Genomic DNA, 21272 nt, shown 5'->3' with positions numbered 1-21272 from the left:
TAAGAAGATTCCTGTACAAAGTAAAAATGATAAGCAGACAGGTTTCTATAAACACTAAGTGAAATCAAGCAATGTTAGAATCAAATGTCAAGTCATATTATCTAGCAATAGGACAGCAAATTGGGGCTCCAAAGTCTGGTATTTTCTACGTTGAACTCTCTTTATTATGCAGCTGATCAACACTTCACATGGTATAATATGTATGGTACTTTTAAAGAATTCCTTAGATGCCAGCCATTGAAAGAATATTTACTCTTTATTTATCAAAAATAAAGTATCCCATTGGTGAAGGCTGAGCCTCACAAACTAGGTTCTGGGGAAAAATAATAAAATCCAGTCAAATAGCCAGTTGGCTCTCAATTCTAAATAGTTGTTCCTAAAATCCATTTAAGGAATTAAATCATATTAGGATACAGTATTTTCAAGCTGTATATGTTCTTAGACGATTCACACCCTAGAATGTTGAGCACACTTCATTAATTCCTGGGGTAAAAATAAAGTGAGATTGAACACAGGCACCTTGCATTTTATTCAACTCTCTGCTGGCGTAGTGGTGCACTCTACACACGGCATGAGAAACCCTCATTCCAAAAGAATAAGAAGTAGACGTATTGCCCTAGGCAAGCACCTTTGGAAAAGACCAAGTGGATTCCACAAGATTGATAAATATAAATATAATAGGTATATATCATTGCCATCAACTCTCTTCCTCATTTTCACATAATTTTGCTGGACAGTAGCCCAAGTTGCCTAACCTTATATAAGGCCACTGAGTACCCTTGCTAAACTCATCCTCAGGCAACACCCAGCTATGTTCGGCAGGATCAGGGATCCTTAAAAATGAATTTGCTTTACAAACGATGATAACGATTCACACTGGTGAATCATTTCAAGAGTATAGCATTTCATAAACTTTTTTTTATAATTGATGTTTTGAGTCATTGACTGTACTGTTATTATTAATGATAATAATAAACCTGATTGCAAAATGAAAGAAGTATTATTACAGCCTTGCTGATTTCACAGTAACTAGATGACTTACTTTCCATGCTTATTTGAATTTATTCTCATAAGGGGATTTTGGACAGCATAGTTTAGAGAGAAAAGAGAGAATGAATTTAAGGAGGAAAATTTTTCACTTACAGCAACAGCACCACCACAAAAAGTTCTGTGATATGCCCTGTTTCTATGGCGAAGATTTTATAATATTTACTTTATATGATAAGAGTTATAAGTGGAGTTCCATGTTGTTTGTTCAGCCTATTATGCAGATGGTGCTTGATTAAAATCTATTTTAAACTCCAGCGATTACTGCAAGATAGTGTGCATTAAACAGCTCTCCCAGCACCATTAAAGGCTTTGGGACCGCGGCAGTTTATTTTAAATATGCTTATAGACGTTTCTAACTTCTCCAGGGACATTTCAATATCAGTGATTCTCTTTCCTTGAGAGTCTTAACACGTGTACTCTGTATTCTTAAGAAGTATTATCTAAGCCACACCGTTAACACACGCTTTTTTAAAGTGAAAAATTATTGTTTTCTTGTGATAAATAAGTTAAATACATCACTATAATTAAGCAATAAGACATGACAAGAGTGGGTTACCAGGAGCCTAAGGACACCTCTAGGGATTTTCAAAATAAATCTATGTCTACAAGTAAGTTACAAGAGGTGTTACGCAGATGCCTTGGCTTCCAGGAGAGTAGTATTTATTGATGCATTTGTGTATGTGTTCATTTATTCATTAGTGCTTTAATCGAAGGTGAAGTAAATCTGTCGGAGATCAGGATTCCAGTTAGGACTTCAACCCAGCCATGTTCTTCGTTGTTTTGATTTTCACACAACTTTTACTTGTGTTTCCAGTGCCGTTTGTCTTGTAACCCCCACCCAAGGCAAGACCCCATACCGACCGACGCTGGGAGAGAGGACAGATTAACGCCACCTGGTCTTGACTTTGAATGTGCTTGTCGTCACAGGGAGTTTACACTTTTGCATTATACAGTTTCTTCTCTATTCGAGAGCTCATGCTGTTGGGATTAAATTTAACTCTCGTTTTAGAGCCCTAGTAACTTTAGAAATGTTGCGCTCTAAAACAATGCCCAGGACACAAGGCCCTGCTTGCTCGGGTGGTCACCACAAGTCAAGCATGACAGTACCTTTAAGTGTAACTAATCAAAATCAAATAAACAGAAAGCACATGTTAGCAGTTGTGGCTCTATAGCCATATGTGCTTAGCGGCTACCCTTTCAGACAGCACTGAGAATATTTCCATCTTTCCAGAACATTCTATGAGATAACGCTGCTCTAGACTTTAGAAGTCAGGGCCTCTCAGAAAATTGGGATGTAAGATTATAAGCTTTCATCCATCTAAGTGGGAATTCAGGATCTAGACAATATTCACAATTAAGGTTCAGGGGCCTATTACAAACCCATTTAGCTAATTCTTCCACCACAATGATAGTCACCATCGTGTTCATCCCAAGTAGTTGGTGGTCAAAAAAGCCAGGTGTCTTTCAAAATGCAATCTGTTACTGGCGTGTAAGTGGATCCAAAATATAACTTTTTTTTTCCCTTGGGGAGGCTTTGCATATGAGCAATGACCACGTGCTTTTCAAATACATGATGGAGCTGCCTCCAGAAAGTAGACCGTCCAAATCCCCGGTTTGTTAAACAGAATCAAAATAATAGCTCATTTCTGTCCCCTCAGGAACACAAGAAAAATGAAAAATAAAAAATCTGGAGATTCATGTGGCAGGCACCCTTAAACTCCGCATAGCACTGCCCGAGTACTTGGATACATTAGATATTAAACTACAAGGGGGAATTGTCATTCCATTATGCTGCACCTAAAAACAAAGATGTTATGCATACCCAATAAGTCTTCATATGAGGAACACCGATTCCCTTCAAAGTGCATTTTATTTTTTAAAAATAGAGACCTTTGGGGGCACCTTGGTGGCTCAGTCGATTAGGCGTTTGATTTCAGCACAGGTCATGATCTCATGGTTCATGAGTTCAAGCCCCACATCAGGCTCTGTGCTGACAGCTCAGAGCCTAGAGCCTGCTTCAGATCCTGTGCTTCCCTCTCTCCCTGCCCCTCCCCAACTCACGCTCTGTCTCTTTCTCTCAAAAAGAAATAGACATTAAGATAACAAAAATTAAATTAAAAAATAAAAACAAATAAAAAAGAAAACAGACTTGCAAATAGAGATGTCAAATAGGAGTTGTTTCAGTGTGTTCAAAATTCAGGGAAACATGAGCTGGACAGTTATCCACCCACAAAAGGTAATGGAAACCGTGTACTTCGGAGATTCCCTAAGTACAAACTCGTAAGACAAGACAGTTTACAGCAAAAGACCTCAGGAAGGCAAAGTGGCCCTTGGTGACCTTACCTGAGAACAAAGTGCTGGGGAAGGCACACTGCAATAAATTGCAGAAGCTGTGTACACCCAGCACAGGCGACCACATGGAAGAGTTTGGTTATGAAGAGAGGAAAGAAAGATATGGCTGTGTGTAGCCCGTAGGAGCAAAGCGAAAAGTGACTTTTTTGTGTGCTTTGTCTCTCACATACTTAAATACCATGAGAACCCTAGAGTTGAGTGTGTGTCTGAAGCCAATGTCTCCTATTCATAAGCATTCTGCTTCATTACTGTAGAGTAAAGCCTGGGCATCGAATATTATGTAGAAGTTTCCAGGCGATTCTAATGGACAGCCATTGGAGAGCCACCGTTTGCGGCCACATTTGCCCACATGTTTAGTTTAGAGCTAACACCAGTTTACCCAAGATCAACTCAGGCTTAACAGGCTAGACATCTCACAGCTTTACATGGGGACCAAGCATTTCACAGGCTCGCCTCTCAGATCCATCCTGGGGAAGAGATCTGCTAGCACTAATCTACCTTAGTTCACGGGGTTCAAGGCATCCTGTCCCCACAGGGGTGTTTGATCTCCCTCTGTAGACAATTTCAAAATGACAATATTTTAGTTATCGTTCTCACTAAAAACAAAACCAAAGAATTCACGTAGCTTTTTCTCTTGTCTCTCTCTAGTTCTCAGAGCATAGCTTTTCAACTCTGACAGTATGGCATCCCAAATTTCTTTCCACTCATTCAGTGAATTTTTTGTGTGTCTACCATGTCGTAATCAAAATTTTAACGTTTTAAGCAAATATAAATATATACCATCTCAGTAACCACAAAATGGCACTGCAGCTGGTTTGCAATAGAAAAAATGGAGGCCCAGAGAAATCTATAATTTACTCAAGATTACAGAGCTAAAAATAGCAAAGAAGGGAATAAGTCTAGATCCTCTGGCGTCATATCCACTGGTTTGCTCTCCATTGCTGGCCGTTAGTTTACACAAACTATGCTGCCTACTGATTTGTCTGGATAAGATATGCATTGCTTGTACATATGTTTACGGAGAAGAAAGAAGCAGCAACAGCACAAGCGGAAGGTACAGTGTACCTCCTGTGATGAAGGCGACATTATCCGGAGAGAGGGCACATGTGCCTTTATGTTGGTGGGGGCCACAATGAGCAGAGGTTTCCAACAGAGGCAGCACTATTTGATATTCATGGAGATTCATAGAATTTTAGAGCCAGAGAGAAATCCTAGCCCAAATCTCTCATTCTATAGAGGTGAAGTCACATCCCATATCATTCGCTAATGTCAAAGACAATAGTCAAATGCAGATGTCTTAAAACCAGTATTTCTTTTCCCACTTGCATCAGAATAACAATTAAAATCACCAGAATATTCATTCTTGAGGACAATGAAGAAAACAGAACCAATTTTTAAACTGAGCATAGAGGGGCGTTTGGATGGCTCAGTTGGTTAAACGTCCAACTGTCAGCTCAGCTCTGTGAGTTCGAGCCCTTGGTCAGGCTCTGTGTTGACAGCTCAGAGCCTGGAGCCTGTTTCAGATTCTGTGTCCCTATTCTTTTTGCCCCTTCCCTGCTCACACTCTGTCTTCCTCTGTCTCTCAAAAATTAAAAAAAAATGTGAAAAAAAATTTTTTTGCTGAGTATAGAGCTGTTCTAGAAAGATCTAGACTCTAGAATCTCTTTTCCAGAGATGCACTTTCCAATATGATAGCCACGCCCACATGTAACTATTTAAATTTCAAGCACTCAAAATGAAATGATACTTTAACGTTTGCTCCATGTTTCTTCTAGCCACATTTCAGGTGCTCATTAGTTCTGTATGGCAAGTGGCTACCCTTTTGAATAAGCAGATGATAGAACTTTATCCTTATTACAGCACCCATCTGCTTAGATAATGCCAGTCACTAAACCATGAGCATTGCTAGGTCTTCCCAATAGCCTTCCATAGATCTAAGGTCAACATCAAACACCCTTCAGCTTGATTATTGGACGCGTCACCCACCATGGTTCTAAGATGATAATTTGGAAGAAAGGCTACACTGCCCCAAAGAAAACAAGTTAGATGGTTCAGACAATAGATTCACCACAAGAGTTGGTGTCCCAGTTACAATGCTGTTTCTCGTTTGGCTTCCTGAATGAGAAAAATGAAAAGTTGACAGGTAAGGGATAATATTTAATGGTAGAATATTATAAAAAGCATCAATAATGCTATTTTAAACCTATGTAAATTAGGCTGAAAGAAAGATAAATATGGAAACTACAGGAAATATGAAGGTAGTTTTATCTGAAAGACAACAGCGACCAACCCAAGTGCCCCTCAGGAATGTCCAGGTTTGCGCGATGAGTGTGAACCAGTAGAGCTGTGGAAGCCACTAAAGCAATGATACATTGCCGAATTTTCTCAGTTCCTCTGTAATTCTTATTTGATTATTTATTTCAGATCAACGGTGGAGAGAAGCGACCTGCATCTGACATGGGGAAGAAGCCAAAAACCCCCAAAAAGAAGAAGAAGAAGGACCCAAATGAGCCTCAGAAGCCTGTGTCTGCATATGCATTGTTCTTTCGTGATACCCAGGCTGCCATCAAGGGCCAAAATCCAAATGCTACCTTTGGTGAAGTCTCTAAAATTGTGGCTTCAATGTGGGATGGTTTAGGAGAAGAGCAAAAACAGGTAAGAAAGAAGGCAGAGTGGGCTGGAAATCAATGTGATTTAAGAACGGGTATGCACTCTAAAAACATGGCTTCGGGGGACTCTGGGTGATGTTTTCCGATGCCAGAATTAAGGCTGAGAATGTGCCCTTTCGGAACAAGACTTTAAGAGACGTTCACGTAAGTGTATACTCCTCTGCTACTCTTTCGTAAATAGCATCTTAGTTTCCTTTACTTCAAAGTTTATATACCGTAGTTGCTATTGGAAGGACTTTTACATGTCCCAGCCAGGATTACATCATTCCTTAATGTTGCCAATGTGATCAGAAAGACTAAAAAAAAAATTACTGGAATTATTTTGAAAACTGTACACGCATCTCTTTAGCGCTTACCATTTACCCTTGGGTCATCAAAACCTTCTTTGCTCTTTGCCAAACGCACCATAAACATTCCCTAAAGACCACCAGAGTGTGTTATTCAATCCCACATGTACTTACATTTCTAGGCTGTATTAAATGGGAGCAGATGCCTGGTTATATTTTTCTAGTGGGGATTGCCATGCTGTGAGGATCATGCTTAGGGAGGGCCACGGGGAGCATCTCAGCCACAGCATAAGTAGCCCAGAAGGTCTGAAGGAGGATGGGAATCACAGAGATAGCTAAGAGTTCGGCACACAGATGTAGCCCACCTCAACAAAGAACCAATACTGTTCCCGCATTTCTAAACCATGGACAAGATTGTCATGGTCACCATCTAGAATTCCATTGCTGGAACGAAAAAAAAATTGGCCAACATTATCATTAAATGACAGTCATTGAAACAATTCCACGGATGCAGCTTCAGCCGTTGCAGAGTACTGAACGGTATCAATGGTGTATTAATCTCGCACTTGACTCTTGATAGAGACCTTCACCTTTCCTCATCAGGTCCAGGAAAGTGTGTAAGGAACAGAAAGCCTCAAAGCGATGTACATCTAGAAGTACCTATATGTTTTGAATACATATCAACATCTAAATGTATATAGTTTCTTACTCTTCTAAGAAAACTTTTGCATGATTTCCCTCATTTGTTCTGCTGAGTGCTCATTGGACGCTTGTATTTAAATTTTGCAGATTATGAAATAGAGCCAGATAGTTCAATCCATTCATGTATTCATTCAACAAGTGTTTGTTGAACATTTACTATGTGCCCTAAGGCTCTGGTCTGGACACTCGAGATCTAGCAGAGAACAAAACGGAGTCCCTCGTTCTGTTGCACGGTTCATCTAAGATTACTTGGCTGGTACATAGAATTATTGTGACTAGAACTTATTCTATGCAGTCAGTTATGATGATAATGGTAGAACCAGTTGCTAAGGAACATAGAACCTGTCCATCTTCCCTGTTCTCCCCAAGCCTTCTTTTCTGTAAGTCAAAGCTTCCTTTTATAGTCTGAAATCTCTATCCATTTTCTTATGTCCTTTTCAAGATTGCCAGCCCAGAGGTGATTTCATAGGAAAGCCCAGGCCTACGGTCTGGGGCGCCATCTTGTAGGAGTCATCTTCCAGGACAGAAAGCACATCATGGAAACATTCTCTGTGCACTCAATTAAAACATCCATCTCACTATTGAGAAGGTGGTTGATGGATTCTGTGATTCTATTGAACACATAATATCATTGTTTTGGGATCTTTGAGCTGATTTCTAGCCTATCACAGATAAATTCGCTCTCACACCCCCCAAGCTGAGGGATGGTTTCCAGTTGATGTTGGACATTCACCGGTGAGATTCTACGGTGACTTCATTCTTCCACTCAGTCGAGCATTGCTGAACAAAGTAAGTGCACATAGACCAGGAATGCCAGCCCCATCCCTGCTCTGGATTTTGTAAGCATAATGCCTCCCAGCCCCAACCCTGATGACACACGTACCAGAATGTGCCCCTCTCTCAACTTTGAACACCCCTGTGTGTATCCTCAGATATGTACCAGGCTTCAATACTATAAACTCTTTTGCTTGGTGAGATGAAATTTCCCAGAGGAGACATTCAGAAAGTGATTGCCACAAGTGTCATACATCAGAGGACATACACAGTTCCCTCCCGAAGACTCAGCCCTCCCCTCCACCCAAGACTCAGCAGTTAAGCTGGGGGTGCTGTTCCAAGGCTCATATGTGCTTCTTTAGCTTCGACTTTGCCAACAGTTTTATTCCACAAAACATTAGTAGCCTGTGCTGTCACTCATCTGACGCCTCTTATCATCACCCTGACCCCAGATACCTTTCCCTAATTGTTTTCCACATTCACTAAAGGAATTCGGGAGCTCGATAGTGTGATTTTTAAGACCAGTGGTTTCAAAGGGGGCGGTGTACAAATGCCCTCCTTAGCCCATGATTGGTCCTTCACGTTATCAGTGTGAAAAGTCACGTTTCGGGTGGAAAAGAACAATACTCATATGATGAGAATCAGGCAGTTCCTCAAGGCAGCAAATATAATGCTTCAGGTTGTTCCTACTAATTCTATTATAATAAGGCCGTTTATTTTTATTATAGCAGGAGGGGAACATTAAGATAATATTCCACGTTCTTTTTGTGTGACCATATAAAGTATTTACAGACCCAAGGAATATGAGCTTCAGTATTCTCAACTGTCATGTTAAAAAGGAAAATTACTCCCATTCTCCCATACTGCCTTTCAAATTGAGGCTGAGCCCTTCTAATGTAGATAGAATCATAGCTATGGTGTAACGTTTAAGGATTTTTAATCATATACATGTGATGACAAACTTTTTCCTCTTTCTCTTTTGCATTTTTTTTTCCAGTGTACTAAGTAACTTGTAACGAGGCCACCTGTAAGTTCTTTCTTAGCAGAAATAGTCGGAGTTCGGAGGAAGTATTTGTTTTACAAATAAAGGCTGAAATTACATAGTAGTTGGCCTGTATAACTCACTGGATATTTGAAAGCAATTTCGTGCTCAGAACCCAGGTGTTAAAAAGCTATGCCAAGATTGTTTAGGAAAATACCTTAATAAAAATAACCTTTTTTTTCTCTGATTAAACAAAAAGTTAATGGGTGCCTGGGTGGCTCTGTCCGTTGAGCGTCCGACTTCGGCTCAGGTCATGATCTCGCAGTTCGAGGATTTGAGCCCCACATCAGGCTTTGTGCTGACAGCTCAGAGCCTGGAGCCTGCTTCGGATTCTGTGTGTCTCTCTCTGCCCGCCCCCCCCCCTCCACTATCTCAAAAATTAAAAAAACATTAAAAATTTTAGGTTCATATTTAAGAAGTTAGCGCCATTACCAACACAAGATATTGGGAACAGGGTGGGTCACTCAAACGGCTTGTCCCCAGGCTTTATGCTCCTTTGACTTAACAGGGGGCCATCATAGCTTTTCCTCCCCTCTTACAAGATGATCTTGCTTACTAAAGCTAGGGAAGCTAAAGAGTCTGGTACAGACGATGGTTTGTTAAGTGCAGAGGATCCAGACCCGCCCCAGGTTCAAGCAGAGAGAGGGTCAAATGAATGAAGTCAGACACCATCCCTACACAAGGGAGCGCAGGGCATCAGACGGGCCACCGCTCCGCCGCTCTGTGGCAGCTTTTCTCCCCCACGTCGCAAGAATTGCCAGCAAAGCGAACATGCCCACCTCGAATGCACATTTGGGCACTGAGAGCATTTTAGCAAAATATCCCAAAGTGTTATTATGGTGTATTGCCACCTGTTCTTTCCTTTGTGTTGACTCACTCTGCCAACATCATATAATATCTCTGTTTCGAACTTAAATTAATTGCATTTTACTCTCATTGAATATTCAAATTTGGGAGCGCGCACACTGCTACGTCTTTTTAAAAGAACGTCGCCGGAGCCGATTAAACTTGAGGCCATTAAACTTCCAAAATTTAGGCGTGTGGCAAGAGCCCCATGTGATGCTGTTGGCATTGAGTCGGCAGCTGGGTCGAGTAGGAAGCTAGGATTTCATGTGCCACAATTGTTCAAAAATCCTGTTGTCGTAATAGCCCACAATTATGAACAGCGACAAATATAAACACAAACTGTGGGAAAATGGACAAAATTATTGATGATTTATTAGGGGCTCAGAAAATCACAATATTTAAGGAAAAACAGCTATTAGGGAGATTACAACTGAATGTTTTCTTGACAGCCAGAGGGAACATGACTAATACAGCCGCTGTCTGTTTATATCGTGTGCTTCCGCGTCCTGGAGGCGAGGCGGGAATGAGAAGGCACAGCAGAAGGGCAGATCTTTATTTTCAGAATCCATGGAGTGAGCAACGATATGTACTTTGGTTTCTGTGAAGAATGTCACAGGAGAAGGAAAATCAAAAGGGAGCTGAACGAAGCGCTAAAAACCCTCCAGGAACGCAAAACCTCCCTTATGAATCATTCCTACCAACGCCACCGAGCGAACGTCACATATCAGAGATCTCTCCGTTTTCACACTTCGGAAGATGGTGCAGAATCTGGAATGGAAGCGGGATTGTGTTTGGGATTCCAACCAGAGGTTTTAAATGCTAATGAATCGTAAGACAATGGAGAGCCCATTTCAGAAGCAGACTAAGTTGTTCAAAAGGCACCAGATGGAGAGAGGGAAATAAAACAGACGTATTGCTGCAATGCTGGTCTTTGCTATTTATCTCTCACTGACTGGAACTTACGGAGAATGAAAAATAATAACTTAACAATATCACGCCCTTTATATTAGGCTCCTTGGAGTTTCAGCAACCCTCAGCATCTTTTTTTTTTGAGATTTCAGCTAAATTTCTTATCTATGCCCGTTATCTCTGAAGTCTCTGATTCTGGTCACCGAACTGTAAGATCTGGATCCACAGTGACAATAGGGAAGGACTTAAACCCTCCTCAGTGAAAGAGTCTGTCCAGCTTTGAAGCAAGAGGGATTGGTCCGAGGGTCCCTTTTAGCCACAGAAAGTCAGCTCTTAAGTGGAAGAGGAAAGTCACCTTAAATCAGAACCAGATGTAAATTACTAAATGAACCTTAAGTTCCTAATTGGAGACACAGTCGGGCTGTAATACATTTAGCAAATTACAAACAAAATGTTCTTGTTTACATTACATTAAATGGCTTTAAAGCTTCAGCCAAAGAGCTAAATAAACATGCTGTTAGGCTAAAAATGGAGTGGAAGGCCTGTTCAGAGTTTGGTGGATTCAGGAGAAACCGCAGCCCACGGTGCCCAGGGAGTATATTTTTGTAGCCATTGGTCCTGTCGCACACAGGAGGAGAGGAGAGTCGATTTACCTCCAGATCCAGAACCTAATGAGCAGATATCACTTGCAGGGAAACTGTTTCAATACTGTAACATATGCCTTCTTTCAGGATGCATAATTCATACCCAAGAATATTAGCCGTAGCAGTTCAGCTCAAAAGCAACACCTCATTATTTTATCCCTCCCTATTTATTCCTATGTTTGACGCCTCATGAAATTACTGTTAATGTGTTTATATAAGGGCAGATCTCACACAAGTGGCAAGAATGTAATTTCCGACTCATTCTTTCCTGCGCTGTGTCCTCTTCCCCTGGTAGAAGTGGCAAGTGTAAATAGTTAATTTGCTTCAATTATGAGCCTGTCCTGCTAAATTAGAAGCAGCAGGGATATGAAGGGCCAGAATTATACTTACGAGGCAGCTGACAAATCCTCTGAGCCCACGGAATCAAATCATTTACTCCTCATTGGTGCTCAAACACCCACTACATAAATGCTGCCGGGGTTTTCTCACCCCTTGTCTGACGATAAAATTTGGATTCTGCGTCAACACTACTTAAGGTTAACGAAAATCCTGTCGCACTGTAACATGCACACGTGTGTTTATCGCAGCCACCTCCTTCTAAACAGTACGTACTTTTCCTTTTTTTCTTTTACTGTACAGAATATGTGAAGCGATTGTTCATTTATGAACTGTAGAACATAAGGAACATTTAATTCATGAAAGTGTGACACTGAGCAATTAAAATTGTGACATCAAATGATGAGCATATTTTACTTCTAAAATGCAGGTATCTATATATACACGTATCCTTAGACATATATACACACATATATATGTATATATATACATATATATGTATATATATATACACACACATATATATGTGTGTGTATATATATATACACATCCCATGGAAATATACTTGGCTCACATACAGTGGAAATAGACATTTTGCTTTGAAGTTTCCATGATGTTGATGGAGAGGGAATTTGAGCAAAATATTCAGTCAAGCTGGTTGTGCTCTATGTGTTATTGGTGAAAATATTTGAAGTGGTAGGGTGGTATGTATGTATATCAAATCCTCTATTTCCATTGGGGTGCATTTTAGTGTAGAAGATACAGTTCAGTACCTTATCACCAACACTCGTGCTTATCCTCACAAAAGGAGAGATCAGGCACTAGAAAGTCTACACTCAATCACAAATATTTCCTGAGCACCTACTGTGTCCCAAGCATGGCCCTGTTTGCTGGGGCATCAGGGACAGATGGTAAGGTGGGGTGTCTGACTCATCAAGGGGAGTTCTCCTGCAGCTAGGAGGAGCCGTTGAGAAAACACAGGTGGATCTTTGATACCAGAGCCATTTGGTTCACCTCATGATTTTGCTAGATTTGTTGACAGATATTGGGGAAAATAACTATCCACTCCAGTCTGTGTTTTCTTATCTGTAGAATGAGAGTAATAATAGCGTTGCAACCTTCTTGTCAACAAATTACAGATTTTTTTGGTCAACCCTAAATTTAGACACAGCCTGACACACACAGAGAATGCAGACAATAGAGGCATGTTTTTAATGCCTTTTTTTTTTTTTAATCACAGCAGGCACATAGTAGGCACTCAACGAATTGTTAAGTGTAACCAAATGACATCCTACTTTCCCCAGTCATCTTCATTTAGTAAATCAACACATATATTTTGTGGTCATTTTTTCAGACAAAGAGCTTGCCCACCATACCATACAGAGGTTGCACCATTGTTCTATAAACAGTTAGGTGGATCAGGTGGTCGGCAAAAGAATTGATAGCAAGATTTTTGTCACATCGTATAATATTTTCAGTCCTTTGAATACTACTTTATAAATTTCTTTGAGTTCTGCAATGCCCAAGAAAGTGCTGAGCAAGTTACACATGATGGAAATTTAACCACAGTGAAGTACTAAGTTCTATATAAAATACAGATGCACTTGCTCTAACTGTCCTAAATAACAACAGCATTGAAAGAAGCCGCAAATGTTAATTTCTAAAGCATACGACAGGGAATTGTGATTAAATTATTATTTCTTATATACAACTGTACTTCTAAGCATTTTCTATAAATATGGACTGGTATTCGGAACAACAACAAAAAAATAACCCTACATTTGAAGTCAACCAAAAAGAAAAATGCCTTTAGGGGGTTTTTTTGTAGTGTTTGAATAGAATACAGAATTGGGAGAATTATACATTTTTTTCTTATTATTACTGTAAAGCTTGGTTGAAATAAACTATGACTATGGAGATTAAATAAGGACCAGAGCAGAGAAGAAGGAAGGAAGAAGGAATTAAATGGTATTTATAAGATTTTCCTTTTTTGTATGAGTTAGATGGATTGTTTGTTTGGGGAAGGAACAGAAAGGAATAAAAGGAAAATGAAAGATTATATTAGACTTTTTCCTATTTGAATTTATCATTTTCACTGATATTGAACGGCTGATTATAATTAGGGATTAACAGCCTATAAAAAGGTGTCGATGCTGGTATTTAGTGCCTTTCAGAAAGGAATCCGTGGATCACTAGATTACATGAACAGGGTTTGGATTCTCTAGAGTTGCTATTTGATGTCTATCTACGTGTGCTTTAGATTAGCCATCATTTATGTTTTAGTTTAACCAGTAAGATGCAGTCCTTAGAATATGGTAGCCCTCTTAGAATAACAAACCACAGCATATAACTAAGTTAGGACAGGATGGATTCAAAAGTGTTTGGATGAGCTGAGGAAAATGATAAATGATGTATTGTGATTTTTAAATCCTCATCTGGCCAACTTTGCACTTTATTTCAAACAGCTGTCGACCATTTGGAAGCCATTTTGTAGCTCAACCAAGTACTAATATTTACTGTATGAACCACATATCTTTAAAATATTTGTCTTTCCCTGAGAGAGAGAGAGAAACTTTTTCTTTCCCAAACTCAACTTTGACATAAATCAGACCCATCCTCCTAGGTTAGATGGTTGGATCACTGAAGGGCTTGTTCATTGCCAAGTGCAGTCAGCGTCATTTTTGGTTTCTTCAAGTAGGGAGGCTTTCTCCAGCCATGAATAGAGGCTTTGAAACATTTTTTTGAGGAACTTTTTACGGGCAAGTTTTAAATGACTGTTGTAAAGTAAGAGTTTCCCACTTCACCTGTATGAGGACTTCTTACATAGCTACCTCCTTCTCTAACCTATTCAACACCTCTCTTCGGACATAACCATCAAATCTAGAATTCAGAAAGCATCCATGTGCAATTGTAGAAGGTAGCGTCAGGAAGACATACAGGCTATACAATAATGGAGCCATGAGGTAGTTCTCACAGGTGAAGGTTCTAAATTACTGTCGGGGAAACCACCTCAGATTTTCATTTTGCTCTGGGCTACTCCCCTTTAACCGCAATTACAGAAATACACCTCTTGAAATGACCACCCTTTGAATCCTCCTTCTAAACATCTGCAGCTATGCAGGAAAGAGCCGACCCATCAATCCACGTAATATGATGTGATGAGTTTACTCTTTTCTAAAGTGGTATGCAGCCACTTTTGTGACGATCCCACATAGCCAATCATCAATAGGCAATAGGGAGCCATTTCTAGAAAACAGGGTGCTCTGAATGCTAGTCAGGTATCCTGTAACAACATCGATCCTGCAGTGAAACCAGGGGGCACATAGCCAGCCCGAAACATATTGAGTTAGCCACCTTCCTCCAGTGGTTCTTAATCAACAAATTTCAGGAAAGTTAACGCTTTGTGTGATGTTAACTCCTGGGAGCCCAGTAAAGGGACAGTACTGTAGTAACTGTGTTGCTCTTGCAGTAGAAACCCAATGCAAGAATGATGGTAGATGCTATAATCAGGCTAGATGACAACACCATCGTATCTACTGCTACTTGGAAAATGATGCTTTGGCCAACGCTGTGGACCACGGTGTGTTATATTTGCCTTTAGAAGTTCAATGAAGCCTCATTAGCTGACTGGGTGTCACTTCGAGTAGTGTGTTAATAAAAACATAATAGAAATGTTTCGAGTATACAAATGGATATTACCATCAAAGATCTATTTACTAAATATTCGCTTCAGAGTCCTGAATAGCATCTCCCTCCACGTGGGGACAGAGCTTTAAGGTATTAAAGTATTAAAGGTATTTTATATATATATATATAAATTATATATATATAAATTATATTTATATATATATATATAAAATATAAAGGTATTAAGGTATTAAAGCTCTCAAAACAGCTTTAAGGTATTAAAAGTAAATGTAAACAGTGTCAGTTTAAGATCATTAATTATAAATCATGACTTGGAGAAGAGCTTGAAGGGAAAACTATAAACAGAAATTTGTCTCTCAAGAAAAAAATAAATCAATAAAAAGCAGGAGAGCTCTGTGTCTCTGACTGTGGCTGAACCAAGATACAGGATATACACAGACTATACTATTCAAAGGCATTTGTTGTATGCCAGCATTTATTTGTTTTCACGTGTGAATTTTCAAAAAAGAATCTGAATTTGACTTATGATAATTAGTTTAGTAAATTCACAAGACTCTTACACTTGAGCCAAGGAATTTCTTGGCTTTTTACTAACAAACTTCTTTTCATTTTCTTTGGTTTTATATTTAGTAAAGATGGAACAATGATCATATGATAATATTGTATGAATTCGTAATTGCCTTATTATGATTTTCTTTTATTATACCAACACATACAAGTCTAGGCTAAAGACCTCCCAATAAAAAAGAAAACAGTTAGCACATTCATTTCATAGGGTCTTTTATAATTTTGTTGACAAGGTTAGTTGTTTACCTTAAATAAATGTTCTGCTTTGATTAATATATTCATGAGTAAAGAGTATTTCTCACCTCTTGAATTTCACAGTGGGGGACCGGGCTCAGCAAACCACCTTTGACATGAGAAACCATAAATTGACCCCTGCTGCCAACATGGACAGATATTTGGTCTTTAGACATAATTTATATTTAACTACTCTGACTAATTCTAAAGCCACTTTTCAACACTGATCTGTGTCTGTTTTCGAGCTCAGCGTTACAAAATATTAGCCAAGTCTCATTCCCTGCTGTAAAATTCAAGATGTGGGAAATTTGAAATAGTTATGTTGATGAAAATACATTGCCATTTACACAGTAAATGGCGAAAAACAATTTATCCTTTAAGGCTGATTTCAAAAGACTGCCAAAAACAGCCTCGAAAGCCTTGAAAGAGTCAACCTAATGGTAACCGACAACCATGTGTGTTCACTTTGCTAATCTTTCATTTTCAACTCTAATGACTCCTTTCTGTTCAACTTAGCGATGTGACCTTTAGCATACCAGCAAGTCAGTTTTCAGTACTTTTGCTCAATTTGGGATGATTTTGCTTTTATTTTCAAGATGATTCCCTCTGAAAAATGAAAAGCTTCTGTAAAATGAAATTCATTTCAGAACATTTTTCCCTTTTCACAATGAGGTGCGCACAGATCCATGGCGTCCAGTATCTTCGCCGGAAAGGGCACGACCAGAGCAGGCTGCCCGGCATGGCGTGAGTGCCATCCTCGGCCACTCAGGGTCCCCAGTCTACTCCCGAACGTGTCTTTGTCTGCCATAACCAACTCCTGAGTCTTTGAAAATGGAACTTCAAGGCTCCAAATGTTAAAATAGTGATGAACCTGCAAACTTTGTAACGGTTCCTTTGATTTATTTTTTGAACAGAATTGGTCATCTTTGAATCCCGTCCTTGTTTTTATATTTAGCATGGAATGTCTCTACCAAGATTGCAATGCACTGTAGAATTATCTGCCCATTATACAAATATGAATGGCTTCTTTGCTCGCTTGTGGTTTCCCTGGGAACCTTCATCAATAGCATCTTTCTAAGCCAACTACCTCCACTCTCAAAGTAACCCAGATAAATCCTTTCATACGCTTAATGTAAATGGAAAATTTTACTCTTGTTAATCTTCTTCTTATCTAGTCTATTGCCATACTTCTTAGGAATCTGTTCCAGTAAGAAAACATAATCTTTGGGGAGATGTATACTATTATATTATATAATTGTGTGTGTGTGCGCGTGCGTGCAATTATCATTCTGCATTGTAGTTCTCTGGAAACAAAAGCAGATGTACTTTCTAATTTAAGACTCTTTGTTGTTACAGGTCTATAAAAAGAAAACCGAGGCTGCTAAGAAGGAGTACCTGAAGCAGCTAGCGGCATACAGAGCCAGCCTTGTATCCAAGGTAACATGCAATTGTGCGGTACTGTGATGGAGTGTGGCCATCTTACTGCAGCCGATGATGGTCATTTAAAAGCATAAAAGATCACTTTAGCTTTTCGGCGCTATCTCCTTTGTTGACGGAAGAAAAAGTAAATCCTCAACAAAGCGGTATGTGGTGGAAATATTTGTTCATACCTGAAGGAAGACAGAGTGGCATCCTCTGGGCCTTTCATGAAATATTGTCCACCTGTGAATCATCGGTTTGGTGGGTTAGTCACAGCACAGTGGTTGTTTTGTTTTGTTTTTAAGTTTATTTACTGTGAGAGAGAGCACGAGTGTGAGCTGGGGACGGGCAGAGAGAGAGGAAAAGAGAGAATCCCAAGGAGGCTCGGCGCCATCAGCACAGAGCCCGATGTGGGGCTGGAACCCATGAATCATGAGATCATGACCAGGGCAGAAATTGAGAGTCAGACGCTTAACCGACTGAACCACCTAGGCGCCCCACATCACATTCTTAATCCTGAGCCAACTTTCTAGTTCTCCATATCCCCCCCTGAAATTGCCCCCTCCCCCCCACCCCACCCCTTTGGCCTTAGCTGAGGAGATGCCAACTAACTTAAATTCTATCCTCATTACGGTATCATTAGGATTAGCTTGCCCCCCACCTCCAAGACTAAATAAATAAATAAATAAATAAATAAATAAATCGCAGCATTTCATATGAAAATGAAAACACCACTTCAAAGATGTATACTTCAGAATATCTTAAATACTAGTCTTTTCTGTTATAAATACTCAAGGGTTGACTCTCCTTGGTCTCAGATTACCAAAGATATATTTCCCCCCATAGATTTCTCAGGGAGGTAACCTCAGAAAGATGGGGCTGAATCTGTAAGTACTTACCACGATGTCCTTATCAGGTCCAAATTCGACTATGACTTGGCTCAGTGTGGCCTCGGGCTCCGGCCTTCCTTCCATTCACCTCCCAAAATGACTCTCTCTTTCATCCACAAGTATCCACCCCCTTCCCACAACTCTAAAGTAATCATATAAATTAGTTTTTCATCGGGGAAAATATCCCCTGAATATACTGATGCAGAAAACAAAAGAGAACGCAAAAAACAAATGCATAAGCAATCGTTCTGTGCTCGGTCTCATGCAACTTTGTTTTTCACTTCTAAGGCATGAATGACATTGTGGGAAAGCTTAACTCTTCATTCTTTAACCTTAAAATTCCCAGCTCTCCTGTAACCTCTCACCATGGACCTCACACTTCCTAGGTTATTTCACTCCTTTTGAAGACATTTATATTTTCCGCTGACTCCGTCTCCCATATTTATAGAATTCACAGAATGTGTGTGAAATTACAGCCAAAAAATGAAGTACAAAATATTAGGTCCAATAGCAAAAAAAAAAAAAAAAAAAAAGAGTTACAGATTACTGGATTCATCCAGGCATTGGGTGAAACAGTCATGTTGATATTATTTAGATTAATGTGCCCCAAATATAAGGGGGACTTTTAAAAAAATGAGTTCTCCTTATTTCATCAAGTTAAGTTTCTTTCTGAGGATTTTAAATAGAATTCTAGTCAGAGCATTTTACATAGGAGAAAATCAATACGTAGATTCTCAATGCCAATACAAAGCGCTCTGGTTAATGTTATGCAGATTGCCAGAATGCTATAATACTGACTAAGCCTTTACTTTCAAAACAAGTGTCCTCAGATTTGCTCTTGACTGCAACTTTTCCTACTGTTCATTCTCAGAGCTGCAACCCTCAGTATACGGCAATTTATATAAATGCTGCGAATTGCCATTTCTACATTTAAAAAACCAAGCACTTTTTTTACAGCTTACTCTGATGTTTTTATGTTGGCTTTTTTTTTCTCTTTGGCGGTAAGAATTTTGCTGGAACTGTTGAATGTCTATTTATGTACAATTATCTATCGTGTGTATACAAATTGAAGGAAAATTACAAATACCCTCTCCGGGTTAGAAAAATGGCCCTCTGATGGTGTACGTGAGTGGATATTTGCTGTGTAACCTTGCAGGCACGTACGGGAAATTTACCAACCTACCTTCCCCTTGTACACAGACGCTTACATAAAAAACCATTTCTTTTCCATTTTGAGTAGTGACAAGGGAAAATAATAGCCATTCATGTGCACACGTACACTTTTTCAGTGTTATAATTTTTAGGTATTATCAATTATTTCCCTATTCTGAAAGATCTAAAAGCACGATCGTAAAATGCTACATGATAATAATAGTTACAATTCCAAGTAACCACAGTGCACCAGCCGAGCTCTGTTTCTCCCCATTCACTCATTCGTGTCTTCAGCTGGCAAATTTCCCTGGCCATGTGGTCTGTGCCGAGCAGTGTACCAGGCTTGGAGGACACCGTGGAAAATAGGCAGATATATCCCCTGAACTTAAGCTTTCTTTTTTGTCCGGGAGACCAATAGTGATGATGTAGATTAATACATGACCAAGGTCTTCGGGAATCTAAGCATTTGAAGGAAATAAAGGAAGGGATTTGAGGGGGTGGGCTACAAAGTCCTCTTTGAAGACGCAACCTTGGAGCTGAGCACTAAGGAAGACAAGGGGCTTGCAAGACACAGAGGGAGCCTCGGGGAGAGCCCACCAGGCCTCAGGACGGCAAGGGGATAGCCTCCCGGGACAGAAATGTCTCTCTGAATCATTCAGAGGTCCGTGTGGCTGGAGCCGAATGAAGAGAGGAAGCACAGTTTGAGGGGAAGCCGGGAAGATGGGCAGGGGCCAAATCACCAAGACCTTGGAGGACACTGGAAGAGGCTAGATTTTATTCTCAGTACGGAAGGACGCCACTGAATGGGTTTCAGTAGAGGTTGGATAATCAGATTTATAGTTTTAACACATCACTTGATGTGAGTGAGTTCTATCAGCCCCCACACCTTATCCCTCAAAGGATACTCGACCATAAACAGTTCACCAAAGAGGAGAAGTATCACGTAGGTAACAAGTTGCCCAAGCCCAGGGTGGGCCTTTACCATCCTCAGTCCCTGAGCTGGGTCTTACTTCTCACGGGCCCTAAGAGCACGTTTGACCCGCTTCCTTAAAACACCTCCCGCCCCATTCTCACTTCTAACATGCTTCTTGTCAGTGACCTACTATATGAACCAAAGGACCATGTTTATTGTCCTGTACTCTTGCGGGACAATTTTAATTACCCGTCCATCGCTACGCATTGTGGTACGGATTCTCTTTGCAATGCGTTCACTTCACCCGCTTGGGCTTTGCTTCCCTCGACCAATAGCTCTTGCCCTTGCTCATTTGCAGCCACGTCAAGTCTGCAACTCGGTGCTGACTCCAGGCCCCGCTCTGCCCCCCCACCCAGGGCTGCACAGCACCTGCTCCATGTGGGGCACAAGCCCAGGCGCTGAGAGCACCAACATGAGTGCGGATCCAAGTGAAGTATGTCACGATACTTGAAAAGCTGGAAGACTGTATTCTAAAGTTAGCTGCTTCTTACAGAACAGAATCAAAAATAGAAACATCCCGTTAACATTGACTCCACCTATGAAACTGAGTCCTGGGATTAGCAATGTTCCTCTGAATGACTAGGATCCAGCTTGAATATACTATATACCTCGTAATCCGGCATTTGAATCATCATGACTCTGGGCCTGAATAAAATTGACATCTACCAAAGCTAAAAACACTCAGTCGTAGTAAATAAATATTCTAACCTCCAGAATGACAATGCTGATGCATTCTCACAAGACACAGAAGCTTAACACAATCATAACACAAATACAA

The 21272-nt window shown here is 40.1% G+C and overlaps 1 protein-coding gene across 1 annotated transcript in view; it reads left to right on the top strand.

The window, feature by feature from the left end:
- TOX (thymocyte selection associated high mobility group box) overlaps window positions 1-21272 on the top strand; it is a 308073-nt gene that overhangs the window by 269527 nt on the left and 17274 nt on the right. The window contains exons 5-6 of the mRNA XM_039220529.1: window positions 5827-6057; window positions 17417-17497. Of these exons, the coding sequence (XP_039076460.1) occupies window positions 5827-6057; window positions 17417-17497 (312 nt within the window). The remainder of the gene's footprint in view (window positions 1-5826; window positions 6058-17416; window positions 17498-21272) is intronic.

This window comes from Hyaena hyaena, unplaced genomic scaffold (assembly GCF_003009895.1).
Source record: "Hyaena hyaena isolate Hyena2069 unplaced genomic scaffold, ASM300989v1 scaffold_895, whole genome shotgun sequence".
Classification (NCBI taxonomy): Eukaryota; Metazoa; Chordata; class Mammalia; order Carnivora; family Hyaenidae; genus Hyaena; species Hyaena hyaena.
Note: the sequence above shows the minus strand (reverse complement) of the source record. Positions and strands in the feature narration are given on the sequence as shown.